At 52.9% G+C, this 22,666-nt stretch overlaps 1 protein-coding gene across 4 annotated transcripts in view; it reads right to left on the bottom strand.

Moving 5' to 3' along the window:
* The window catches only part of SIPA1L3 (signal induced proliferation associated 1 like 3), a 232,331-nt gene that overhangs the window by 61,086 nt on the left and 148,579 nt on the right, over nucleotides 1-22,666 (bottom strand). For all 4 annotated transcript variants that reach the window (XM_078063034.1, XM_078063032.1, XM_078063033.1 and 1 more), the window contains exons 6-9: nucleotides 20,827-20,930; nucleotides 18,384-18,541; nucleotides 11,232-11,808; nucleotides 5,216-5,490 (exon numbers count right to left, since the gene is read on the bottom strand). In XM_078063034.1, the coding sequence (XP_077919160.1) occupies nucleotides 5,216-5,490; nucleotides 11,232-11,808; nucleotides 18,384-18,541; nucleotides 20,827-20,930 (1,114 nt within the window). The remainder of the gene's footprint in view (nucleotides 1-5,215; nucleotides 5,491-11,231; nucleotides 11,809-18,383; nucleotides 18,542-20,826; nucleotides 20,931-22,666) is intronic.

Here is a 22,666-nt window from a genome sequence, read left to right as displayed (position 1 = left end):
AACCTGTCCAAGGTCACACAGCCAGTAAGAGGTGGAAACTGGATTTAAATTCAGTAAGTTGACTCCAAAGGCCACAACTTTAACCACCATGCACACGGGCCCCTGAAGAGTGGTTTGGGAGCCAGTGAGATTTCTCGAGTCCCGGTCTTCTCTCCCCGTTACTGACAGTGTGGCCCTTGGCCAGGAGCCCTGGGCATGATCTCCAAGAGGGAAACATTATCCAGTCATCTTGAATGCAGCACAGGGTAGTAGAGAGCCAGGGCTTCTGGGCCAGATGGCCAGTTCGGACCCCAGCCTGCATGGCCCTGGGCGAAGGATTTCCTTCCAGAACCTGTTTCCTCATTTGTAAGACGGTGGCTGCAGGCATTCTAGAGCACTAGGAGAGAGTCTGGTGCCTGCGAAGTGCTTAACAAATGGGGCCTTGGTACTGTCGCCTTTTCCAGCTGATTCTGTGGCCAATCTACCTGCTGTTTCCATGTGCTCAGAGGCCGAGTCTCCCTTCTACCTTCTGAAGTCCAACCACATCCCGCTGGGGGCTCTGGAACAGATCCTTCCCCATTGGTCTGAGAACCAGCAGCACACACACCACCCTGAGAGCTCAGCAGAGGAACGCGGATACCTGGGTCTCAACTCAGCCCACCGGAATCAGAGTCCGCCTTGAGCTGGGGGCCCGGGAATCTGCATTTTACCAAGCTGCTGGAGATGATTTCAACATCAGACAAAGTTTGAAAAAGTGGGACAAAACTGGCATCCCTGTCTCCGGGGTTCACCTACCAGAAGCCACCACAGCTTCCAGTTTCTTATATGTTCTTTCAAAAGTATCCTATGCAGGTATTTCTATGCAAATATTATTTAAAACAGAAAAAAAAAAAAAAAAGGCCAGCACACTTAGCTCCAAATACCATCTTGCTTCCCCCTCCTGGCCCCCCAACTAACGATATTTCTTACCAAGCCCCCTCAGTACAAACAAATTCACTTTATTTCCTTTAAACAATCAAATACTGTTCCATCACACGGATGACCTGGGATTTACTCAGCCAGTTGGGCCTAAATACCCAGTGCGGTTGGATATTTAGGTTGCTTCCAGTCTCGACCAACAACACTACAGTAGAGAGTGTGCTCTAGCCTCAGCCGGGTGTGGGAGATGTCTGAGAGAGGACACCCTCGGGCTCACAGACCTCTTTTCCTCACTGCCTCCTTGTCCTCAATTCCCAACAGCCAAGTTTCTGGGGGCCATGGGGACTCCTTTCTTACCCCTCCTGCTCACTCACTTGTGGGGTTTCAATTTCCCTTCTCCAGGAAGAGTTTACAACCCCCTTGACCAGAGCTCCTGAGTTCAACTGAAGGGGACAAAAGCATCCCAGATGGCCTTCCCCAATAGGAAGCGACAGAGAAAGTGAGATGAGAGCATTCCTCCTGAGCCTGTGCAAGCGGCCAACGTCACGATGACCATCTCATCAGGCTGTGGGACGTTCTCCCGGCTACCTGGCCCAGCTCAGCTGTGGCCAGAGGTGCAGCGCTCACTCGAGAACCCCCGTCTGATGGCCTGGGAGTGTGTGGATGATCCAATCTACTATTCAGTGTCCGAAGAGTGTGGGGTCTAGATGCACACCATGCAGAGCCTGGCTGGTGGCAGGGAGAGCATCTCTGCCTGTCCCCATATGTCTCCACTCATGGCTTATTTTGACATTTGAGCTAGGAGCCCAGGGCTGCAGCAAGAGGCTGGGAGAGACCCCAGAGCTGGGGTGATCAGCTCTGCAAATGAGGTCGGCCAGACCCCTCTGCATTTGAAGAACAACAAAAACCATGCAAGTCCCAACCCACACCTGCCCTTGCAAACAGAAGATCCTGTTTCAGTGGCTGCTTTGCCAACGGGATAGGATGATAGCTTTTCTCCTAATGAGGGCAGGCAACAGGGCTCGTCTGTCTGGTCACACCCTCCCTGGCCTGGTCTCCCCAAAGCCTCCACAAAGCTGGAGAAGGGAGCCTGCAGACTTTTACTTTTGTTTCCGCTGGCCCCTACCTGCAGGTCCAGGGACGTCTTTGTGGCCTCCAGTGCAGAGTCCTCCGACAGGCGGCCTGGCTTATCGTGTGCATGCGCGTGGGTGTGAGGGTGTGTGCAGAGTGAGGCAGAGGGGGGTCTGCTGGGGAGCTGGCCTGTGGTTACTTGGGCTTGACTTGTCCCTGCAGAGCCCGGAGCGGGTGTGGCTGGGAAGTGGCGCCATAAGAGGGCTGAGAGAAGGGGACGCCTGGGGCTTGACTGGAGTCCCAAGGGGAGACTGGGGAGGTGAGTGAGGGAAGGCCAAGCCCTTGGTTGCAGGGTTTAGGCGCGCCCAGAACTGCCCCCGGCCAAGTTGGGAGCAAGCAGGAAGGGGCGGGTGGAGCAAGCACAGCTGGGCATGCGCACAGCTCTCACCAGCTTTCCGAGGCCGCCGAGCACCCCGCAGTTAGGAAACCTGGACTGAGGTTTGTCTGCCACTTAGAAGCTGTACAACTCTGCACAACTGATGGGTCCCCTCGGGGCCTCAGTTTTTCATCTGTAAAGTGAGGGTCACGTGTCACCTATGTCAGCCTTCCCCTTGCCTCACTCGGCTCCAGACCCTCTTGGCGGTCTGGCAACAAGCCGAGGCCCTTTGTCCTCACTTTCATAATGGCCACTCCCTCCCTGCAAGACCCTTCTTCTGGCTCCTTCTCACCTTCAGGCCTTCCCTGATGACCTTGTCCAAAGTCAGGCTACGCTCCCTCCTCACACCTAGGATCTCATAGCTGGTGTCTCTAGAGTGCCCCCTACAGGCCAAGTGCTGTTCTAACTGCTTTATTTACAAAGCTTTTCTCCAACCTCACCACCATCTTTGGGGAAAGGATCTATCACCATCCTCCTTTTACAAATGAAGAAACTGAGGCACAGGGTATGAGGCCACTGGCCCAAGGCCACGGTTTACTATGAGGAACAGCTAAGAGTCAAACCTCGGTGATCTCAATGCAGAGCCTGCCTTCTCACGATGCTCAATTGCCTCCTTCTTTTGCTATGTGAAATCACCACATTCCCTTGTTCACTGTTTGCCTCCCCTGATCCATTCAGTAGTTCCATGAGGGCCAAGGCCTGACTCCTCTGTGCAGCTGTGTGTCCAGCACTTGGGATGTAGTGATTCTCTGTCTCTGGCCACCGCTGGAGGTCGCTAGGGCACCAACTCACCATTCTAAAAGCTGCATTTACCCTGCCTTCCCCATCTAATAAATCCTACCCCAGAGTAACCAAATAGTTACTGAGGGAACGTTCTTTTTAGAAGGATTTCAGCCAATAAATGAAGAAGGAATGATGGAATTGAGAACAGTACTTGCTACTCTGTGACCCATGATGAAATAACTGATTGAGGCAATAATGACCCATGGCTGTTGAGGGGGACAGTGTATGATGACGGGTCCAAGTGCCACCATCTAACCCTCTGCCCTTAGGGTCACTCACGGAGGGCAACCAGACATGTGGTGCCTCGTGACAGACACATACCTGGGAAGTGTCGTTACCAGAAGAAATTTAACCAGAACTGGATCAAGCTTCTACATCCAACTCCAGTGTATAGGAAATTCATGTGCTAGAGGAACAGGGTAAAGGACACCAGGGGGATGCAAGCAGCTAAATGCAGGAAGTGGGAAACTCTAAAGGATAAGTGACCTGGGTTTCTTCCCAAAATAAATTCCAAGGGGGGAAAAAAAGTGGGAGGGGAAGCTTATAGTCTGAAGAGACCCATCAACCAAATACAACAGGAGGAGCCTGATTAACAAAACAATTCTTTTTAACAAAGATCTCTCTGATACAATAGAAAGGTAAACACAGATGGGTAGTTGATACTTACTGGTAAAATTTTTCAGTATAGTCGTTAATTTTTTAGAGGTTCTTATTGGGTAGAGATACATTCTAATCACTGGGGCTGCTTCAAATAATCCAAGGGAGGGAGGGAGGTACAGAGCTTGGAAAAAAAAAAACTGGCCGTGTGTTGAAACGGGGCTTGGTACACTTTTGACACACTTGAAATGTTCTATTAAAAAAACAAGTCAGGGGGCGCCTGGGTGGCTCAGTTGGTTAAGTGACTGCCTTCAGCTCAGGTCATGATCCTGGAGTCACAGGATCGAGTCCCGCATCAGGCTCCCTGCTCAGCGGGGAGTCTGCTTCTCCCTCTGATCCTCTTCCCTCTCACGCTCTCTGTCTCTCATTCTTTCTCTCTCAAATAAATAAATAAAATCTTAAAAAAAAAAAACCAAAAAAAAAAAAAAACAGGTCAGGGGCGCCTGGGTGGCTCTGCCTTCGGCTCAGGTCATGATCCCAGGGTCCTGGGGTCGAGCCCCACATCGGGCTCCCTGCTCGGCGGGAAGCCTGCTTCTCCCTCTCCTGCTCCCCCTGCTTGTGTTCCCTCTCTCGCTGTGTCTCTCTCTGTCAAATAAATAAATAAAACCTTAAAAAAAAGAAAAAAAGAAAAAAAAAAAAAACAAGACAAACTTTCCGTTGTCTTCCCACTGTATGTGGAGTAAAACCCAAGTCTGTCACTGTGTAAGCTCCCCCGAAGGTTGCCCCACCTCTCACCCCTGTTCCAGCCACACTGGTCTCTGCTGCACGGATGGACGTGCCACACACACTCACACTTCAGAGACTCTGCAGACTCTGTCGGGGACGCCCTGGCCTGGACAAGACCACATGGCTGCCTCTGCCCAGTAGCCTTCCCTGACCCATGAGCAGCTCTCCCACCACACTGCAGGCCCTTTATCCAGCCTGCTTTAATTTTCTTCTTAAACCTCATTACTGCCTGTCCCTGCCTCTAGAACACAAACTCCAAAGGGAGCAGGCACTCACTCCATTTTGTCCCTGCTGTCTCCCCAGCACTTCGAATGGAGCTCGCACCTTGTTAGAGGTGCAATAAATACGTGCTGAAGAAATGGATCAAGTGCAGTGTGTCCTCGGGGCAAGTTACTTTTAATGCTGTGTGCATCATCTAGAAAATGGGACTGATGAGGGTGCCCACCTCATGGGACTATTTTGGACATGAAATGGGACAGTGCTCATTTGGAGAGCTTCAACTGTAAGTGGCACGCGGTAGGTGTTTGACAGATGTCGACTCTCCCTGTCACCATTCTTCCTGCTGAGAAAGGGCCTCCGGTGACAGTGCTCTGGAAGCTACCACCCCCTCACCCGGCTCCCACCTTGCAGGGCAGATGCCCTTACCTCCGGGGCGTGCCATCGTCGAAAGGCGGGATGATGACCACCTTGACAGTGACAGAGGTGCGCAGGAGGTCTATCATCTGATCGTGGGTCAGTGTGACCACGGCCACCTTGCAGATCTCCACTAGTCGGCTGCCTTGCCGGAGGCCAGCTTGCCAGGCAAACCCGTAATCCTCTACCTCGGCCACCGTCCCGTCGTACTTCACGTGGAAGCCCAGCTGCCCGAGCCCGTTCCGCCGCAGGGTCATGTCCACCGTCTCCCAGCCATTGGTCATGACCTGTGGGCAACAGGCAAGCTCTGGATGACCCCTGCACAGACTCCCCCTCCGCCTTCGGGGCCATAGACTCTGCTGACCCCCATCCCTCCCACGTGATGCCAGGATATAGGTGTAAACACCCACCCAGTCCCAGCCTGGGCTCTTGACTTCTGAAGAAACAAGGATAGGCAACCATGTGGCTTCTTAGCCGGGAGAGACCGTGGCAGTCATGAGCCATGTTCTCCAAGTGCCCCTGGCCTCCCCCTTCCCCAGATAGTGGGATTACACTTCTTGGCCCCCTTGTTGGGGGTGGGCTCTAGGACTTGTTTTGGTCAATGAGTTGTGAGTGGAACTGTCAGGTCATCCAGGGTGGGGCATTTAATTGCCAGGGCGAGACCCTCTGTAGGCCTTTCCCCTCTGCCACAGCTACTGCGATTGTTCCAGAGAGTGGCTGTTTGTGGTCAGCTGGGGTCCCAGAGTGAGAACAATGTGGAGCAGAGACCCCTGCTGAACCTAAGCTTGGACATTGAGTGTGAGCAACAGAAAAACCTTTGTTGTTTTAAGCCACTAATATTTTATCCTGATCCACTGACTCTAACCAAAGTAGTCCGGAGAAGCAGCAGACCAGAGACCTGGGATCTTCTCTGGTTGGGGGCTCGCGCCGTATTCTTTACTTTATGGCATCATTCTTAGAGGCACAACCCCCTCTCCAGTCTCCTCCTCAGACTGTCCTCCAGCCTGGAGCTGACCAGACCACACCAGGCCTTGCTTCCGATTCACTCCCTGCTTCATGTGTGTGTGACTGTCGCCACGATCACGTGTTACTATGGATAAGAGGACCCGTCGAAGAGAACCCTGGTCCCTCAGCGTGTCCTTAGGAATTCCCTCCTCTTCTTGGGAGACAAGGATTAACCTAACGAGCCACAGCCACGGCTACTGAACAAGTTACATCGAGATTGGTCTGGTCTGCGCTCTCCGGAAACTGCATTAAGGAAAGAGAACGTGCAATAGTTCAAATTGCCGGTGGGAAGCCATCCCGTGGCTAGAAACACTGCCGCCCAACGTACCCAGCACAGCAGGGGCTTTCGCCCTTCTCTCATCACTACGCCCCGTGAGGAAATTTTAGGTCACAAACCACTCTACGCATTCACGCGTCCGTTTACACACACATTCCTTGCAGCCCAAACCAAGCACACTGCGGGGCGTAGGCAGCCGGAAACGAGAGCGTGGATGGGGAAGCACTCACCTGAGGATGTAACCACGTCTGAGCTAGACGGCGGGAGTCTGGACGTCTGCACAGTGGGCGGCACACGTAGGAGCCGGCACCGCTCCACAGAACAGTACTGATCCTTACTCACTGGCATGCGCGTGACACTCTGTATCCTTTCCTACCCTGTCCTCCAGAATTCTGGATCGAGACCCAGCAGCTGCTTTCACAGCCCAACTTGTTCACGTGACGATAAAGAATTACTATGACTGCTCGGTGTATGATAATGACAAAACAGTTGCTTTCTGAACGGTCTGTGTTTTCGCGATAAATACTGAAATGTGTACAGATGAAACCATAGGATGTCCCGGATTTGTTTCAAAATAATCGGGGGGGGGGGAAGGGAGGGGAGGGGAGGGAAAGGAAGAAGCAAGACCGGCCACGGGCAGGCTGACAGCTGAGGGAGCCAGTGACAGCCTGGGAGTTTGCTAGATTGAGTCCTTCTACTTTTGTGGCTGTCTGACGTTGTCCACAATTAAAAAGTTTAAACTGGTTGGAAAGGAAAGCCTAGTGTTTAGTGTACTGAGAGAGAAACTTGTGACTGGCTCCATTCTAGCCTGTTACTTCTGCTTTGGGAGTCCAAATTCTGCCCCCCGAAGCGGTCACCCTTGTGTCTGAAGAATCTGGCTGTGGGTGAGAGAGAAACGTCCCGTGTGTCCGCATTCATCAAGTTCAAGTGGGATTTAATCCTGGGTTGCAAGGGTGTTTCAATATTTGCAAATCAAATAATGTGATGCATTACATCAATAAGAGAAAGGATGTGAATCATATAACCATCTCAATAGATGTAATAAAAACATCCACGTCTGTTGTGCTGTGGGAGGTCTTACTACCAAAAGCAGGAGGGGAGGAATGGAGGATGGACGGCAGTCAGCAGGCCCGCTGTGGCCTCCGGGGACGGTCGGGCCCTCCCCCCCCCCGGGCTGGTGTGGCCTCGTTGGTCTCGGGCGCGGACACACTGGACGTTTCTGTCAAGTTTCTCTCTCAGTGCACTAAACCCTTCACAGGCCTAATTTCACCAGGATCTCACTGGTGAGGCAGGCACAACTGATTGGCTTATCTTACAGATATAAGACCCGTACAGACCTGACGTTTTAACTCTTGCTTCTAGCCTCCATGCCACATTGCCCGCTGCCCCCCTTGTTTCTTTCCCCCTCATTCTGCACCACGATGATTCCGACATTTTGCTCTTGTCTCAGTTTAAAAGTTGTTTCCTCAGGGACCCCCCGGCCCGGGCTCACAAGCTGGGGTAGTTGGCGGGTACTGTTAAGTGAGAAGTAGGCGGGTGGGACCGTGGCCAAATAGTACACTTGTGCCCCCATCGAAACGGGGCACCGATCGCCCTGCTTCAGCTGCCCACCGCCCTGTGCAAACACATGCCCAGTATAGCCAGAGCCCCTTGAGAGCTACCCTCATGTGACATCTTCCGAAGGTCGAGTTTTAGTAATTAACTGACTAGGTCTGGGGGCTGCATCCGACCTGTGGCTCTGAGACCTCTCCCCACGATAGGTTCCCCTGGCATCCTCAATACTCGCTCTTTAACCTCTTGGCACTTGTAACTCCTTGTTCAATTTCTGCCTCTGACGGGAGCCCCAGGAGGGAGGCTGGGGCCCATCATGGTCACTGCTGTGCCCCAGCACTGCCCAGCTCAAACAGAAGCAGGTAATAATACTTGCTGACTTAACAAGTGAAGGATGTTTGAATCCTAGCTCTGCTGGGGACGGCGTGGATGCCTTCCCCTGGAGGACTCGGTGAAGCAGACTTGCTGTCATGAGTCGTGTATGATGGGTTTGTCCCTTCACAGAAGATGGCTTACATCATCACTTCCTGGCCACCTGGATCCTCAGTGGGCTCTGGGGCATGGAGATTGTGAGGGGGGCTGTGCTAACGGGCTGTAAAATGCTACGCTGACAGTAGGGTCGGGGGTGGGCGTGGGACGGAGCAGCACAGAGAGGATGTGGGTAAAACATGTCACCTGGCACGTTGCCCGGCATGGTCACTGCTCAAGAAAAGCGAGCTGTTGTCAGGATTTTGGGAGGAAGAATACTCTTATGTTTAAGAACCCAGGCACTTAACTCTCTCTGGGTCCCAGATTCCTCATCTGTGAAGTGGGGATGAGAAGGGCATCTCCTTCACTGGGCTTTGGGGAGGAAAAAAATGCAAAGTCGTGCAAGGTGCTGGGCAGGGTCTGACAGCCTTCCGTAGATGTTCGCTTTTGCTATTACTACGGGGCAATATGCAGCCGGGCATTCAGTACGAGTTCGCCGAGTGTGTGCTGCATTCCAACCTCAGTGCTGAGGACACAGTGGTGAACAACAAATACATAAATACGCTTCATATGGTGTAAGTGCTATGGAGAAAATTAAAGCAGGGTAAGTGGGTGGAATATGCTCAGGGCCAAGTTGGGGGGGGTTGCAATTTTACATAATGAGGCCTCCCTGACAAGGTGACATGTGACTAAAGGAGAGGAGGAAGTGAGCCACAGGGGGATCAGGAAAAGTGCTCCAGCGAGAGGGCACGGGCAGTGCAAAGGCCCTGAGGCTGGATGCCTGCCTGGCACACTCAGGAAGCAGCAAAGGTCTGTGTACCCAGAGCGGAGAGAGTGACAGGGAGCCAGTCACACAGGGTCTCAGAAGCCACTGCAAGGACTCTGGCTTCCATCTAGAGAGGGCAGAGGGTTTTGGGCAGAGCAGTGATGGGATCAGATCCCTCGGGCTGCCTTACTCAGGACAGACCCTAAGGAAGCAAGGGTGGAGATAAGGGAGACCAGAGAGAAGGTGACTGCAGAGTCCAGGAGAGGCCGGGGGAGGCTGTGGAAGGGGAGGGGTAGCTGGAGTCTGCCCACGGGAGGTGGCGCCGCCAGATGGGATGTGGGAGTGAGAGGAGAACAGTGGGGCTGATGTCAAGGCTTCCGACCTCAACAAATGGAGCGATGGACTTGCCCTTTCCGGAGACAGGAAAACGCTGTGGGGCAGGGGAGGAAAACCAGGAGTCTGCTCTCGGACAGAGTTTCAGGGGCTCCAAGACGCCCGGCTGGAGATGCCGAACTAGCAGTTAGCTACCAGTCTTGAGTTTGGGCACAAATGGGTTTCAGAGTCAGGAAAACCTGGATTCAGAGCCCAGTCTGCCCCCTGCTGGCTGCATGACCTTCTGTGAGAGTCTGTACCTCCCTGAGCCTCAATCTCCTCATCCTGTCAAGTGGGGATAAGAACAGTACCTACGCTCCGTGGGGCGGATGACCGCGAGCTTGCGCATGCCTGCTGCTTATCCGCACACAGGCAGGCTTCAGTTAAACTCATTCAACTAACCACCTAATCAGTATTTACTGGGCACCTACTGCGTGCCAGCCCTCATCTATGCAGAGGACATAAGCAAGTGAACAAAACAGATGGAGGCCCTGGTTCTCGGACCTCACATCCATGTTGCTGTCTAACACTGAGCATGAATTTTGGGGTCAGGGAAGCCGAGAGCAGGGCTCCATCAACCCAACTTGAACTTAATGAGAGAGCGCAAAGGCCCAGAAGGGTGAACGTGCTGGCATCTGGAGGTCACAGCCTGCTGAGTCAGGCAAGCTTGTCTGGGAAACGTAACTCAACCAATCCTTAAAACTTTCACATGACGTAGGGTAATTTTTGTTCCCATTTTTCAGATGGGGACATCTGAAAAACGTCAGTCACACGGCAGTTAAGGACTTGGCTCAAGGTCACACAGATGGCCAGTGGCAGTGCCAGGACCCGAAGCCAGGCCTTGTGACTCTAGAACCCGTGTCCGTGTCAGGCTCCCTTCCCTATTTCACATGCATGATGTGGCCTTCTGTGAAACCGACTGGGAGCCCATCGCCAACGACACCGTTCCTTCCCACGAGGCTCACACGTGGCCTGAGTACTTCTCAGTACCACGTTTCAGGCCACCACCTACCAAGCTGTCACCTGTGACCAATTTGTCACTCTTGGTTTGGCCAACACTCTGAACCTGAGCAAGAATTTACCCAGACTGAATCTTTGTCTTTATTAATAAAGGAAGTTAAACCATTCCCATTTATTATGATTACGGATCTGGAATTACTCCTGTTATGTAACTGTCTGCTTCTTTTACCATGCTTTCTTATATCCGCCCCCCCGCCCCCCCACCAGCTTTATGCCCTATCCTTTAACGGCCTGAAGCTTTTCATTCTATTTTAATTCTTCTAGGAAGTACCCTTACATTTTGAACATAAGAGTAAACTTGTATTTTCTATCAAGACCTAGGGTAAATAAATCTATCTTTTCTCTCCCCAAGGTGATCCTCATGGACAGACTTGGATCCCTGGCCTGAACTGTCCCCAGAAAGAACCCAGGCTGCAGGGCCCATGAGACCCCCTAGTGTGTAAGTGGCAATTCTGACTCCCTCGCGGCCAATTAGTATTCTGGCCTGACTGATGGGGCCGGGGGCGGGTTCCCTGAGGCCTCCGCCAAACCACAGAAGAGCTGCACCACTGAGGAGCTCTCTCCCTTACCTTCAGCCTCTGGACGATTTCCCTTATGTCCTCCACGGAGCCCTCTGTGGCCTGCAGGAAGATGTGGTCCCCTCGCCCGTAGAAGATTCTGAGCGTCGAGGAGTCTGGGGTCCAGCCAATGACATCCCCACAGTAGCAGTTGAACACCACCTCCTTGGTGCGCAGGTCCAAGAGCACCACAAACTCATTGGAAATCCCCAAAATGCAGTCGATTTCTACGCCCTGGGCATAGTCCTGAGCCGCCACCCTCCAGGCGATGGCCCCTGCGCTGTGCTGCTCAGCGCCCGCCCGCGCTTTTGTCTTCTCTTTCTTCTTGGAGGTCAGGGAGATGAGGTTGAACTTGCCAGTGGAGTCAATGGGTGTGTTGGAGACACAGTTTTCAGCCAGGTCCTTGAGGTACTCCTGGCGGGTCCTGGTGGCCATGGTGTGGAATTTGTCCGACTTGTGTGCGGCGTTCTCGGCATTAATCACCTTGGCCAGCAAGAAGTCTCTGAAGACATCAGACTTACGGAATGTGGTTCCACTGGGGATTGGGGGACCAAAAGGAGGAGCATCTTTGGATCGGGTCACAGCCATACTGAGGAGGGAGAAATAGATGGTAGAAAGAAAAGCACTTGAGATTCCCTTTAGAAAGAAAATATGCAATCAGAAATAAGAGTGTTTTTTTTTTTTTAAGATTTTATTTATTTGACAGAGAGAGACACAGGGAGAGAGGGAACACAAGCAGGGGGAGTGGGAGAGGGAGAAGCAGGCTTCCTGCCAAGCAGGAGCCCGATTCGGGGCTCGATCCCAAGACCCTGGGATCATGACCTGAGCCGAAGGCAGACGCTTAATGACTGAGCCACCCAGGCACCCCAAGGAGTGTGCTTTTTAAGAATGGAAATCTACATCTATCTAGTAAGTTGCCGGCCAACTAGACTGGAAGCGAGATAGTCCTAGGGCACATGCATGCATGTTTACTTTCTGGACAGCAGATGTTAGAACATCCACTGACGTTCCAAGAATAATTCTCCTAGCATTGTTCCATTTCAGTTACTCTCATTTTACATACGTATAAACTATTCGGTAGATTACAGTTTGGCAAAAATTCACTCCTCCCTCTCCACCTTTGAGGACGGGTACATGCCCACCCCACCGATCCTGGGCCTGGTCATGTAGCTTGATTTGGCCAATGGCTTTCAAGCAAGGCATGAAATGTGGTGGGTGGGGAGGCGGGCTTGCCTCCTGTGCTCCTGCCATCTCCATGAGAGGGACATATGCCCCAGGGGGTCCCAGAAGGAGGGACACCCGGAGCAGGCCCGCAGCCAAGGCCAGCCAGACCTCAGCCGACCTGCGGACGTGTGGGCCAGAGAGAAAATGCTAATGCCTATGAGCCACTGGATTTTGGGGTGGTTTGTTAAGCAGTGTTACTGTGGGAACACCTAACTGATGTGGGACATTTATGTGATTTGCTTTTTTTTTTTTTAAGATATTTATTTGAGAGAGCGAGAGTGAGCGCACAAGCAGGGGGAGGGGCAGAAGGAGAAGCAGACTCCCCGCCGGGCAGGAAGCCCAATGTGGGACTTGATCCCAGGACCCTGTGATTTGCTTCTTTCACATATCTGTGTAACATTACTTAACATACCGTGTAAATCATCTCTACACAGCTTACTTTGAAACTTCATTGTAACGAGAAGTTAGAAGAGACCCTTCTTACTGCGGTTATGACTGAGGTGCCGCTGTGACAGAAACGAACAGCCACTGAGAAAGTAAAAAGGAAATGATCTGCCAAACCAGTGAGCCCCTTCACCCCTTACGCAAACCAGAGAGAGAGAGAGGAGCCTATGGGGAGGAACACCTTTGGAGAAAGCTGGCGGTGAGCCCCATCATGTCTGCACCCACCCTCGCCAGCAGCAGGCGCCCCTGAGGTGACTGATAGCCAGGAGGAGCCTGGGGTCAGTCGGCCCCCTGCCCGGGAGATCAGGAGGGTGGGCTGGGAGCCCCCACAGAGCCCAGGGAGCATGCGCTCAGCTGTGCTCCCAGTCCAGTGACACTTGCCTGCCTCCCATTTCCTCCCGGGGCTCCAACCCTGGACAGGTCAGAAATCAGCCGTTAGCTGCAGAAGTGCAACGTGGAGGAACAGAGGAGAGGTAAGCAGGCTCCCCAACCACTGAGGCCTCCAGCGGGAAGCAGCCCTGAGCTGGGAGGTGGGAGAAGATTCGCTGGTAAGTCAAATCCGAAGATTGGATGAATATCTCTGATATGTCCTTCCAATGACCGGATCGAGTTGCGACTCAGTGACTGTAGGGCAGCCGATTTCTAAAGTCAGGCAGAGAGGCTACGGCCCGTTCCAGAGTCCTCACCCAGGGGCAGGGGAACGTGACTCTCGCCGGAAGATGTTTAAAGGGGTGGTGGAGACTCCAGGAGCTATGCTGTTTCGGTGATGATGATTAAAACCAGTGTGAGTCGCTATATTTGAGTGAGAAGTCAGCTTGCTAAGTTTCTTAAAGAGCATTGTATTCATCCTCCACAAAGATGTCACCTTGTGAGCACGGTGTTAGGAGAGATTCCCTAATGCTTCTCTCCCGACTGTAAAATAATTTTTAAATAACGAGATTCCTGACTAAAACATATGCCATGAAACCCAAACATAGTGTAAGGCTTGTTCAGGTTAGGACTCCCAGCCCCCACCCGCCCCCCACATGACAAGGGGGACCGTGTAACATTCCTCCCTCTGTGTGACAAGCATATCTGGGACGCCCTCTCTTGGGCATTGGGGGTACAGTAGTCCCTGACCCCCAGAGCTTTTAATCCAGGAGCCGACGCGTACCAAACACACACACTTACAAATTAAATTATAAAGACAAAGAAAGCTAATGGGCTACAGACAGAACAACAGAAGGACCGGATCTAGACGGGGGGAATCCAGGAGGGCCTCTCTGAGGAAGTGATAATTATGCTGGGATCTGAGGCTGAGTGGGAGCCAGAGGAAGAGCTGAGGGGAGGACCCTGCACACAGTGGGTACAGCACGTGCAAGCCCTGATGGGGAAAGACGAGGCTGGGGTGGTCGGAGTCCAGAAGCGAGGAGCGGGATGGGAGCCAGGCATCGCAGGGCCCTGACGGTGTGTTAGCACTTTTCATCTCGATCGTGAGAGCAAGCGATCCTTTAACCATCTGGACTCGCTATTCACTCTCTGCACCCCCAGATCTGGTCTCTGCCATTCTCTGCCCTGCTCAGTGCCCTGGAAGGTGGGTTTTTGCAGGCGGTCACCTTCACCTGGCTTCCCATGCCCTCCGGCTTCCAGTGAATTCCGCCAACAGGAAGCGGCAGCAGGCGACAGGAGGGGACAGGAGAGGGAGGTTGGCAGATGGCGTTCTCTTTGTGGCCTTCTTGCTGGGCTGGTGGCAGCGGCTGCCGTCCTTGATCCTTCAACTCACAGCCATAGCTCCTGTCTGGTGGCCCCTCTCCCAGAGCCATACCTCTCTCTAGCTTCCAGAAACTTCTCTCATCCTCTCCAACCTCATCAAGCCAAAAGGGCTGCGTAATGGCTCCCTGCTGCTGCTGGCCCCTGGACGCCTCACTCTCCTGTACTGGTTCCCTTAACCTAGGCCCGCTTGAGTAGCCTGTTCATTCACCCTGTTAAAACCCAAGCGGGGCATCTGCCTCTTAACAGTCCATGATGGACACAGGTGCTAGCAACGAGTAACCACCAGACTGACGATCTGCAAAGATCACCATGGCTGCCCCATGAAGAAAGGACTGGAAGGGACCAGAGCACAGGCAGATCATCATTGAGGAAGCTCCTGCACACCCCAGACGGGTCAGGCCAGATCCCTTGCCTGCTACCTCCACTGTTCATGGTCCAACGACCCTTCCCCAGTTCCGGAGTGCTATGTGGGCAGGTGCCACCTGGAGCTTAGCTGATCCCCCAGCACCAGCACAGGTGTTCACTACTGATTAAAATAACGACTTAGGGGCCTCTGGATGGCTCAGTCATTAAGCATCTGCCTTCGGCTCAGGTCATGATCCCAGGGTCCTGCAAGCCAGCCCTGCATCGGGCTCCCTGCTCAGTGGGGAGCCTGCTTCTCCCTCTCCCTCTGCCCCTCCCCCTGCTTGTGCTCTCTTTCCCAGATAAGTAAAATCTTTAAAAAAAAAATGACTTAAACTTGAACAGACCAAGAAGAAACAGTTCTATCAATGCACAGGAGGTTTTCTAGAGGCTTGACCGAAAAAGGCATTTCCCAGGGGTGAGGTTCTTCAAAGGCCACACAAACCAGGTGGGTTTTCTTCTGTCCAAAACCATGTGGGCAAGGCCTTGCCTAAGCCTGGGGTGGGGGGGGGGAATGTGATGACTTGGCCAGTTTTTCTAATTCGTGGTGTGTCCACACTGTACTTTACAGATGTGAACAGCTTTGCAACTTCTCCAGTCAGCACCTCACTGCTTAGAGTGACAGACTTTGGTGTTTCCCATAGTCCTGATCCACGATTTGAAGAATCATGAAACTACAAGCTGCTGAAGCTTTCTGGACAAGCAGAACAGCTGGTCCCTTACGTCCCAGCAGGTGGGACTGGGTTTTCACAGCCCCCAGGCTGCAGGGACGACGGCGTGCCCCTCAGAAATGGTGCACTTGGAACCAAAAGACAGCACCTCGCTACACGACCAGGAGATGGTGTGACACCAGGCCACCTGGTCGCTGTAGCTCAGGAAGTATTTCCAGAATACTCACAGTTATTCCTTGAACGATTATTTCCTCAGGGCCTATGATGTTTGGGCCAGGCATCTGTCTGGTCAGCAAAAATGTCTTTAGGGCCCACTAGATGGCAGGCCCCGTGCCGTGACAGATACACGGAGGGGGATGTGACACAGGGTTATCCTCAAAGGAGGCCAGGGACACGCAAGAAGTCATTTTTACAGCCTGACGGGTGCTGTGATGGAAATGTGTTTGGGGACATGGTGGGGAGGGGCGGGGGGGGGCAGGGTGTGGTCTGTCTGGGGACCAGCTGCCTGTGGGGAAGGAGGGGGGGCAGCTTTGGTTGTGTTTTTAACATTTTCTTTCTTTAAAAATAAAGAAAAGAGAGCTGAAGCAAATATGGCAAAATGTTAACATCTGTTAAATCTGGTGGTGGGCACATGGGTGTCTGTTACATTATTTTCTGCGCTTTTCAGAACGTTTAAAATATTGCATAATAAAAATATTTTAAATTAAATTGTAAAAAACAAGAAGGGTTTAGGGGTGCCTGGGTGGCGCAGTCTTGATTTCAGCTCAGGTCATGATCTCAGGGTTGTGAGATCAAGCCCCGCAATGGGCTCTGCGAGCAGCAGGGGGTCTGCTGGAGATTCTCTATCTCCCTCTGCCCCTCCCCGCCGGCTCGCACGGGGTGCTTGCTCGATCTCTCAAATAAATAATCTTAAAACATAACAAAACAAAACAAACAAACAAACAAAAAACAGAAAAAAACAAAGGTTTGTGAATCAGAACAAAGCCAGCATCCTGGAGGCCAAAGGCTGGCCTGGAGAGGCGGGGGGTCGGCCGTGGGTTGCTGTGACAGCCCAGGCAGAAGCAGGGAAGGAGGGGGCCCGCCCCATGCCCCCAGCTCAAGCCCTGCCTCTGATGCGAGGAACGTGGGACATCCCGCGAGCGAGCTCAGGCTCACCCAGCCGCGAGACAGAGGCACTTGCGGCGGCCGCTTTGTGTCCCAGGAACTTACGAGTAACCGCATGCGCTGCACAGTGATGGAACCCTCCTCCCTTCTCCGCTTCACTTCACTGACAGGAAAATGGTAGGTTCTGGCAATTCCACCAGGACCACCAGTGCACCTACGCACATACCCTTTGATCCAGTAACCCTGTTTTTAGGAATTTTCCCAGCTGTGTACGTGGACGCACGTGCAATGAGAGCAGAAATAAGATTATTTACTGCAGGATGGAGTGGAACAGTGGGTGACAGGACAACCCAAATGCCCATCGTGGGGGGAAGAGTCTCGTGCATCCACACAATGGAATGTCGTGCAGTCATAAGGAATAAAAAAGCACTTAATGTACTGGTTTGGAGATCTCAAGGATCAGTGAGCGTGTGTGACACGCTCCGTGTGTATTAACAAGGGGAAAACGAATACTTAGAAGTAGTTACCTGCACATGTATGAAATTTCCGGATGCACAAGAAACTAACAGGGCAACTGGGTGGTGGGGGGCGGGGCAGGGGTGGGAAGAGACTGTGACTTTTTTTTTTTGCTTTTTGTATCTTTTGAATTTCAAACCGTTCTCAGCCCATTCCCCAGCGTCTGTGGTGCTGTTCCAGGGACATGTGCTGCCCTTGGCCCGGGCCTAGGTCATCTGTCAGCTGGTTTCCAAGGACTACATCCTCACCCCATACCCGGACAGCTTTCCATTTGGCCTCTGGCTGCTGGCCACTCCCTGGGGTGAGACCTGGCCCTTGGGGAGGATGCTGAATGGTCTGAGGCCTGTGGGGCCTGTTGATCTGTGAACTGAAACCTCAGCTCTATATCCAGAGTGGTGCATGTGTGCACGCGTGTGTGTCTGCCCTGCCCCCATCCTTCCATCTTCTGATTCTCCTTCCGGCCGTCACTCCTGTGCCTCAGCCCCTGTGCCCCCCACCCCAACCCTGGGCCTGGTGGTGGTTTCGCTCCACGATGGGCTCCTCACCCCCCAACCAGGTCAGTGAGCCTCAATTCTGGAGCTTCTCTTCTGAGGAAAGCAAAGCCCTCCTTTTGCTGGATTTGCAGCTGGGAGGATGTTAAGCTTAGAGCTGCCAGCAAACGAAGCAATGTACAGGAAAGTGGAGCAGATCGAGCTACGCTTGAACCTGTCATTTGGGAGAGCCGATATATACAAATGCCTTTCTGCCTTAAGCCAGATCGAGGCGGGGTTCTTGTCACTTGCAACCGAAAGATGCCAGGCAAATGCGAATCCCCAATGAAAACTGGGGTGCCATGCCGCTTTCTGACTGAGGATCACTCTCTTAGAAGGTGTGGGGACGTGAGGACATGTGGGGACGTGAAGCACACACAGGCAGCACTGGAGGTGTCCGCCGGGCCGGCTGCTGGCTCTCTCTCTGCACGCTGCCTGGAGGCTGGAGATCAGCTGCTGCGACTTCCGGTGCGTGCAGGGGAGGGGGCAGGGGTGGGGGGAGCCGGTGCAGGGATGCGTACCTGTAGCAGACATTATCAGTGCAAGGGTTGTGGGCTCGGACGATGATGAAGACGTGCTGAAAGTGTGAGCGGATGTTCTTGGGGGTGAAAGGCAGCGCCCCTGGCTCCTGGAAGATGATCGTCACAATGTCGTTTCCTATGTGCCTCTTCCTTAGTAGCTGGTAAATGGAAACGGGAGAGAGGAGGGCGGCACAGGTTGGCTTGAGGGCCCACCCTGGACCCTCACAGCAGCCTCCCTGCCACCCCGTGTTCTCACGCCTCCCCGGTGTGGTCCCCACAGGCAGCTAGAGGGAGCCATGGACCTGGGTTGGATCATGTGTCTCCCTGCTCAGAGCCCTCTGGTGGCTCTGCCCCACTCGGGGTAAAAGAGTCCCCAGGTGTTTCGTTCGCTGCCTATTGCAGTGTGCTTAGTGCTGAGAGCAGTGTCGGAACACAGTAGGTGCTCAATTAACATCCACTGGAGGCCCGCATGGGCTGGTGGACGCGGACTTGCTCACAGCCCATGGCAGCTGACCGGACACCACCCGCAGAGCCCATCCCAGGCCGCTGCCACCTTCCCTGCCCCGGACACCTGGGGTGGGAAGGTTGGGGCAGCTGTGGCTTCGGACTGGCCCACGGGAGCCCGGTCCTCTCTCCTCTGTTTCTCACAGTCTCTGACCAAGAGACTGTTACCTTTGCAGGCGATGACGTATTCACAGTATTTTACTTATTTGCTGACATTACAGCATTCCTATTTACATGAGTTGAGCCTTTGCGTGACTGTCACGGTCAGGGATCCATGTTGGGAACGTGAGGTCCACAGATGGGCATCCCGTGTAGCTCGACATGAAGTGGCCCAGAATGTGGAGTCCAGATACACTTACACTGAGCAGCACAATTCACACTACGGAACTGTTCTTTATGTGTGCTTTAAACCGGTGACATTCCTAGATAAAGTACCCATTTGCTGTGGCCAGCCCCGGGCGAGGCATCTTACCATCGGGTCTCCGAGGGGCCAGCTCATCTTATCACAACAACCCCGTGAGGCATGAACTCATCCTACCCCTTTACTGATGAGAACACTGAGGCTCCCAGTGGTTAAGTGACTTGCCCGCTGTCACACAGTCACGGGAAGAAAGAGCCTGGATTTGAATCCACTTCTACTTGACTCTGCAACCCAAGCTTTCCCCACCTACCAAATACCCAGCACGAGGGACTGCTTCCTATGCCCCTCCTGGGTGTTGGGCCCTGCCTCGTGCAGAGACCTTTCCCAAGATATGGGTGCCGTCATTCTGCCCATTTTACAGAGGAGGGACCCGAGGCTCAGAGATGCAGGATCACAAAGCTAAGAAGTGGCAGAGAAAGAACTCAAAATCAGGGCTAACTCTGAGATCAATGCTCTTACAGAATGCTACCAGGTTAACTTCATGAGATCACTCCGATCCGACCATTTTTGGTCTATATAATCTACAATGTCATCTGTACCAATGAAGAAAACAGGCATTTTCTAAACCACAAGTCTGTGGGGTTTCTGTTCTTTAGAAACTAGGAAGAGTTGTCTCAGGACAGAGTCTGCATGGCATGTTCAGGAGAGGAGCCTCATGAAGCAGGCGTTAGCTGCTCTTGCCCACCTAGTACCTTTTCCTCCTTCTTCTGGCAGCCATGTCCGTGCCCTTTGGGAAAGCACCTCCCTGATCCCTATCAACATTTCCTGTTGAGCTGACCCCATTCACCCTCCCTAGGGGTGGGCATGTGCTTCAGGCTTGGCCAGTCAGCTTGTTCCACCCCTGCCCGAGGCCCAGGGACCGGCAAGTGAGTGACTGGTCAACAAAACGTTTCTGGGACACCAGGGAGGCACAGCTCTCTCTCCCCGGGGGTGGCTCTCCTGGTAGGATGTGAGCAGAGGGCTGCCAGGGGGCATCTTTGCCACTACTTGGGAAGACCTGTGAAGGCCATGATGAAGAAAAGCAGAGATAAGAAATGAAAAGGATTCCTAACACTGAGGCCCTGGATCCAGCCATACCTAAAGCCAACCCTAACCAGGCACTTGAGAGTTACACCACCCGGTAAGACTCAGTTTTTGCTTATGGCAGTTTGGTTTGCGTTTCTGTTACTTCTGTTGAAATAATGTTGACTGATTCACTCTTCTTTTTCACAGGACCCCTGGTGATGCAAGAGACTGCTAAGTTGGGTAGCTAGATGCAAGCAGGATGGCCAAGGAACAGCTAGAAAAACACTGGTATCAAACAACACCTGATCTAGCCTCCATCCCCCAGGTGACGTGACCATGGTGCGGAGCATCTCCAAAGCCACAGGCCCCCCCATCTACTGCACGGGACAGGAGAAGGAGAACCGATGCCTGCCAGGCAGCCAGCTACCAGCTGCAGGGAAGGAGAGTGACTTGGGGTTCAGTCGTGCATCCACTGGAAATCACGTGGGGGCCCCCGCCCTGGGCCCCACTGACCTGCTGCCTGTTGTTGGGGGTATAAGGGAGCAGGGTGGAGACGTGGAACATGATCTCGTAGTCCTGGTATGTCGTGTAGAGGGAGTGGGTGCCCGTGGAGTCAGCTGCAACAGAAACACAGTTAGCACCACGTTTCCCAAACCTCTGGGTTTGTGCCACATCCCACAGGCCATCTGCGTTAGTTTTCAGCTTGATGTTTGCACTTAACTCCACTCTTTAAAATTAAATAAATTTAGGTAAAAAGGAAACCTTCTGTTACACACCCAACACACTGGTAAAAATTTAAAAGTCTGACCGTAGCAAGGACTGTTGGGGAATGTAGAGCCACTGGATCCCTTTCTGTGGCTGGTTAGGCGTGTAAATTGGTACAACCACTTTGGAAAACTTAGTAATATCTAGTGATTAAGCCTGAAGATGGGCTTAACTGACGACCCAGCACTTTCTCTCCTAGGATCATAACCTAGAGAAATCGCATACGCGTGCCCTGGGATAAGGGTAACAAGCACCTTCAAACGTCAGTCAAAAAGATGAATAAACAAACTGGTATACTCATACTGTGAAAAAATACAAAGCCTTGAAATGAGCTGTAGTCACCACACGGGTGAATCACACATATATAATATTGAATGAAAGACGCCAGACACAAAAGCAGCACATACTATAGGATCCCATTCACATTATGTTCAAAACCAAGCTGAACAAATTAGATCTAGAGATGCATATATAGGTAGCAAAACGATGGATGATAATCATGAGAGTCAGGACACTGGTTGCCCCCAGTGGGAGGGGGTTGTGACCAGGGAGCACATCTGATTATTGGCTCCATGTTTCTGAGGGGGAAACTGAGGCACCGGGAGGGAGTGACTTGCCTTAGGTCACACTGCAAGGTGCAGTGGAGTCTGGACTGGAACTCAGGCTGTCTGACTCCATGGTGTTTTAACAGTACTCGGTGTGGCTCTTAAGGGTTTCACATTCCTTATAGGAAATAGATCCAAATCCCTAAACTTGGGCCCTGAAGGCCCTGCAGGGTGGGTCCTGCTGGCCTTCCTCACTCCATCCTCCACATTAATTCCCTGGATGACAGCCTTTAGACCTCAGGGCTTTTGCATGTGCTGTTCCTTTCTCCTGGAATGCTTTTCCTGCTCCCTCTTTGCCTCTTTTATTCCACCTCACCCCTCTCAGGCTGTAGGCCATGTTCTCTGGGGGCCCTTCCCCTCTTGGACTTAAGATCAGGTTCCTCATGCACGCTCGTATCATCTTGAACTGCTCCTTCCCGCCCAGGGAGGAAGGCTGGCAGGTTTCTGTCGAATGCAGGAGCGAACCCACGAACCATGCTGCAAGGACCTCCAGGGTGTCAGGTTCACCCCAGGAGGCCCATTCGTTGGCCCTTTCAGGCACTCAGGGCCACCAAGCTTTATTTAACCGAAGGTGCTGTGGAGACAGGGGTAGAACTAACCACAAAGACCCCGTTCTTGTGGACTTACATTCTGGGGAGAAGCTGGGACAGGCGAGGGCACTGAAGCCACCGTTGGCCGGTGCCAGAGCCAGGCCCGGAGCCAGGTGACCTTCGGGTGGCTGCAAGCCCGGGGCATCCCTATCTGGTAGCCGGGGACACTGGCCAAGAGCACTGTGCTCCCTGGGGTCTCCGGAGACAATCCACTTCCCACACAAGCCACGTGGCAGTAGTTGGCACTTGTGTGCTGACTCTCCGTAAGGCGCGGTGCTGGAGTCTGATCCTCACAGCAACTCAGGGAAGGGAGGGGGCAACGTAATGGCCGCCATTTGGGGCAGGGCACTGAGCCTCAGGAGCAGGGGGACGACCGCCCCTTTCGCGGTGAAG

The sequence above is a fragment of the Halichoerus grypus genome, chromosome 15 (assembly GCF_964656455.1).
Source record: "Halichoerus grypus chromosome 15, mHalGry1.hap1.1, whole genome shotgun sequence".
Taxonomy (NCBI): domain Eukaryota; kingdom Metazoa; phylum Chordata; class Mammalia; order Carnivora; family Phocidae; genus Halichoerus; species Halichoerus grypus.
This window is presented reverse-complemented; position numbering and strand designations above follow the sequence as displayed.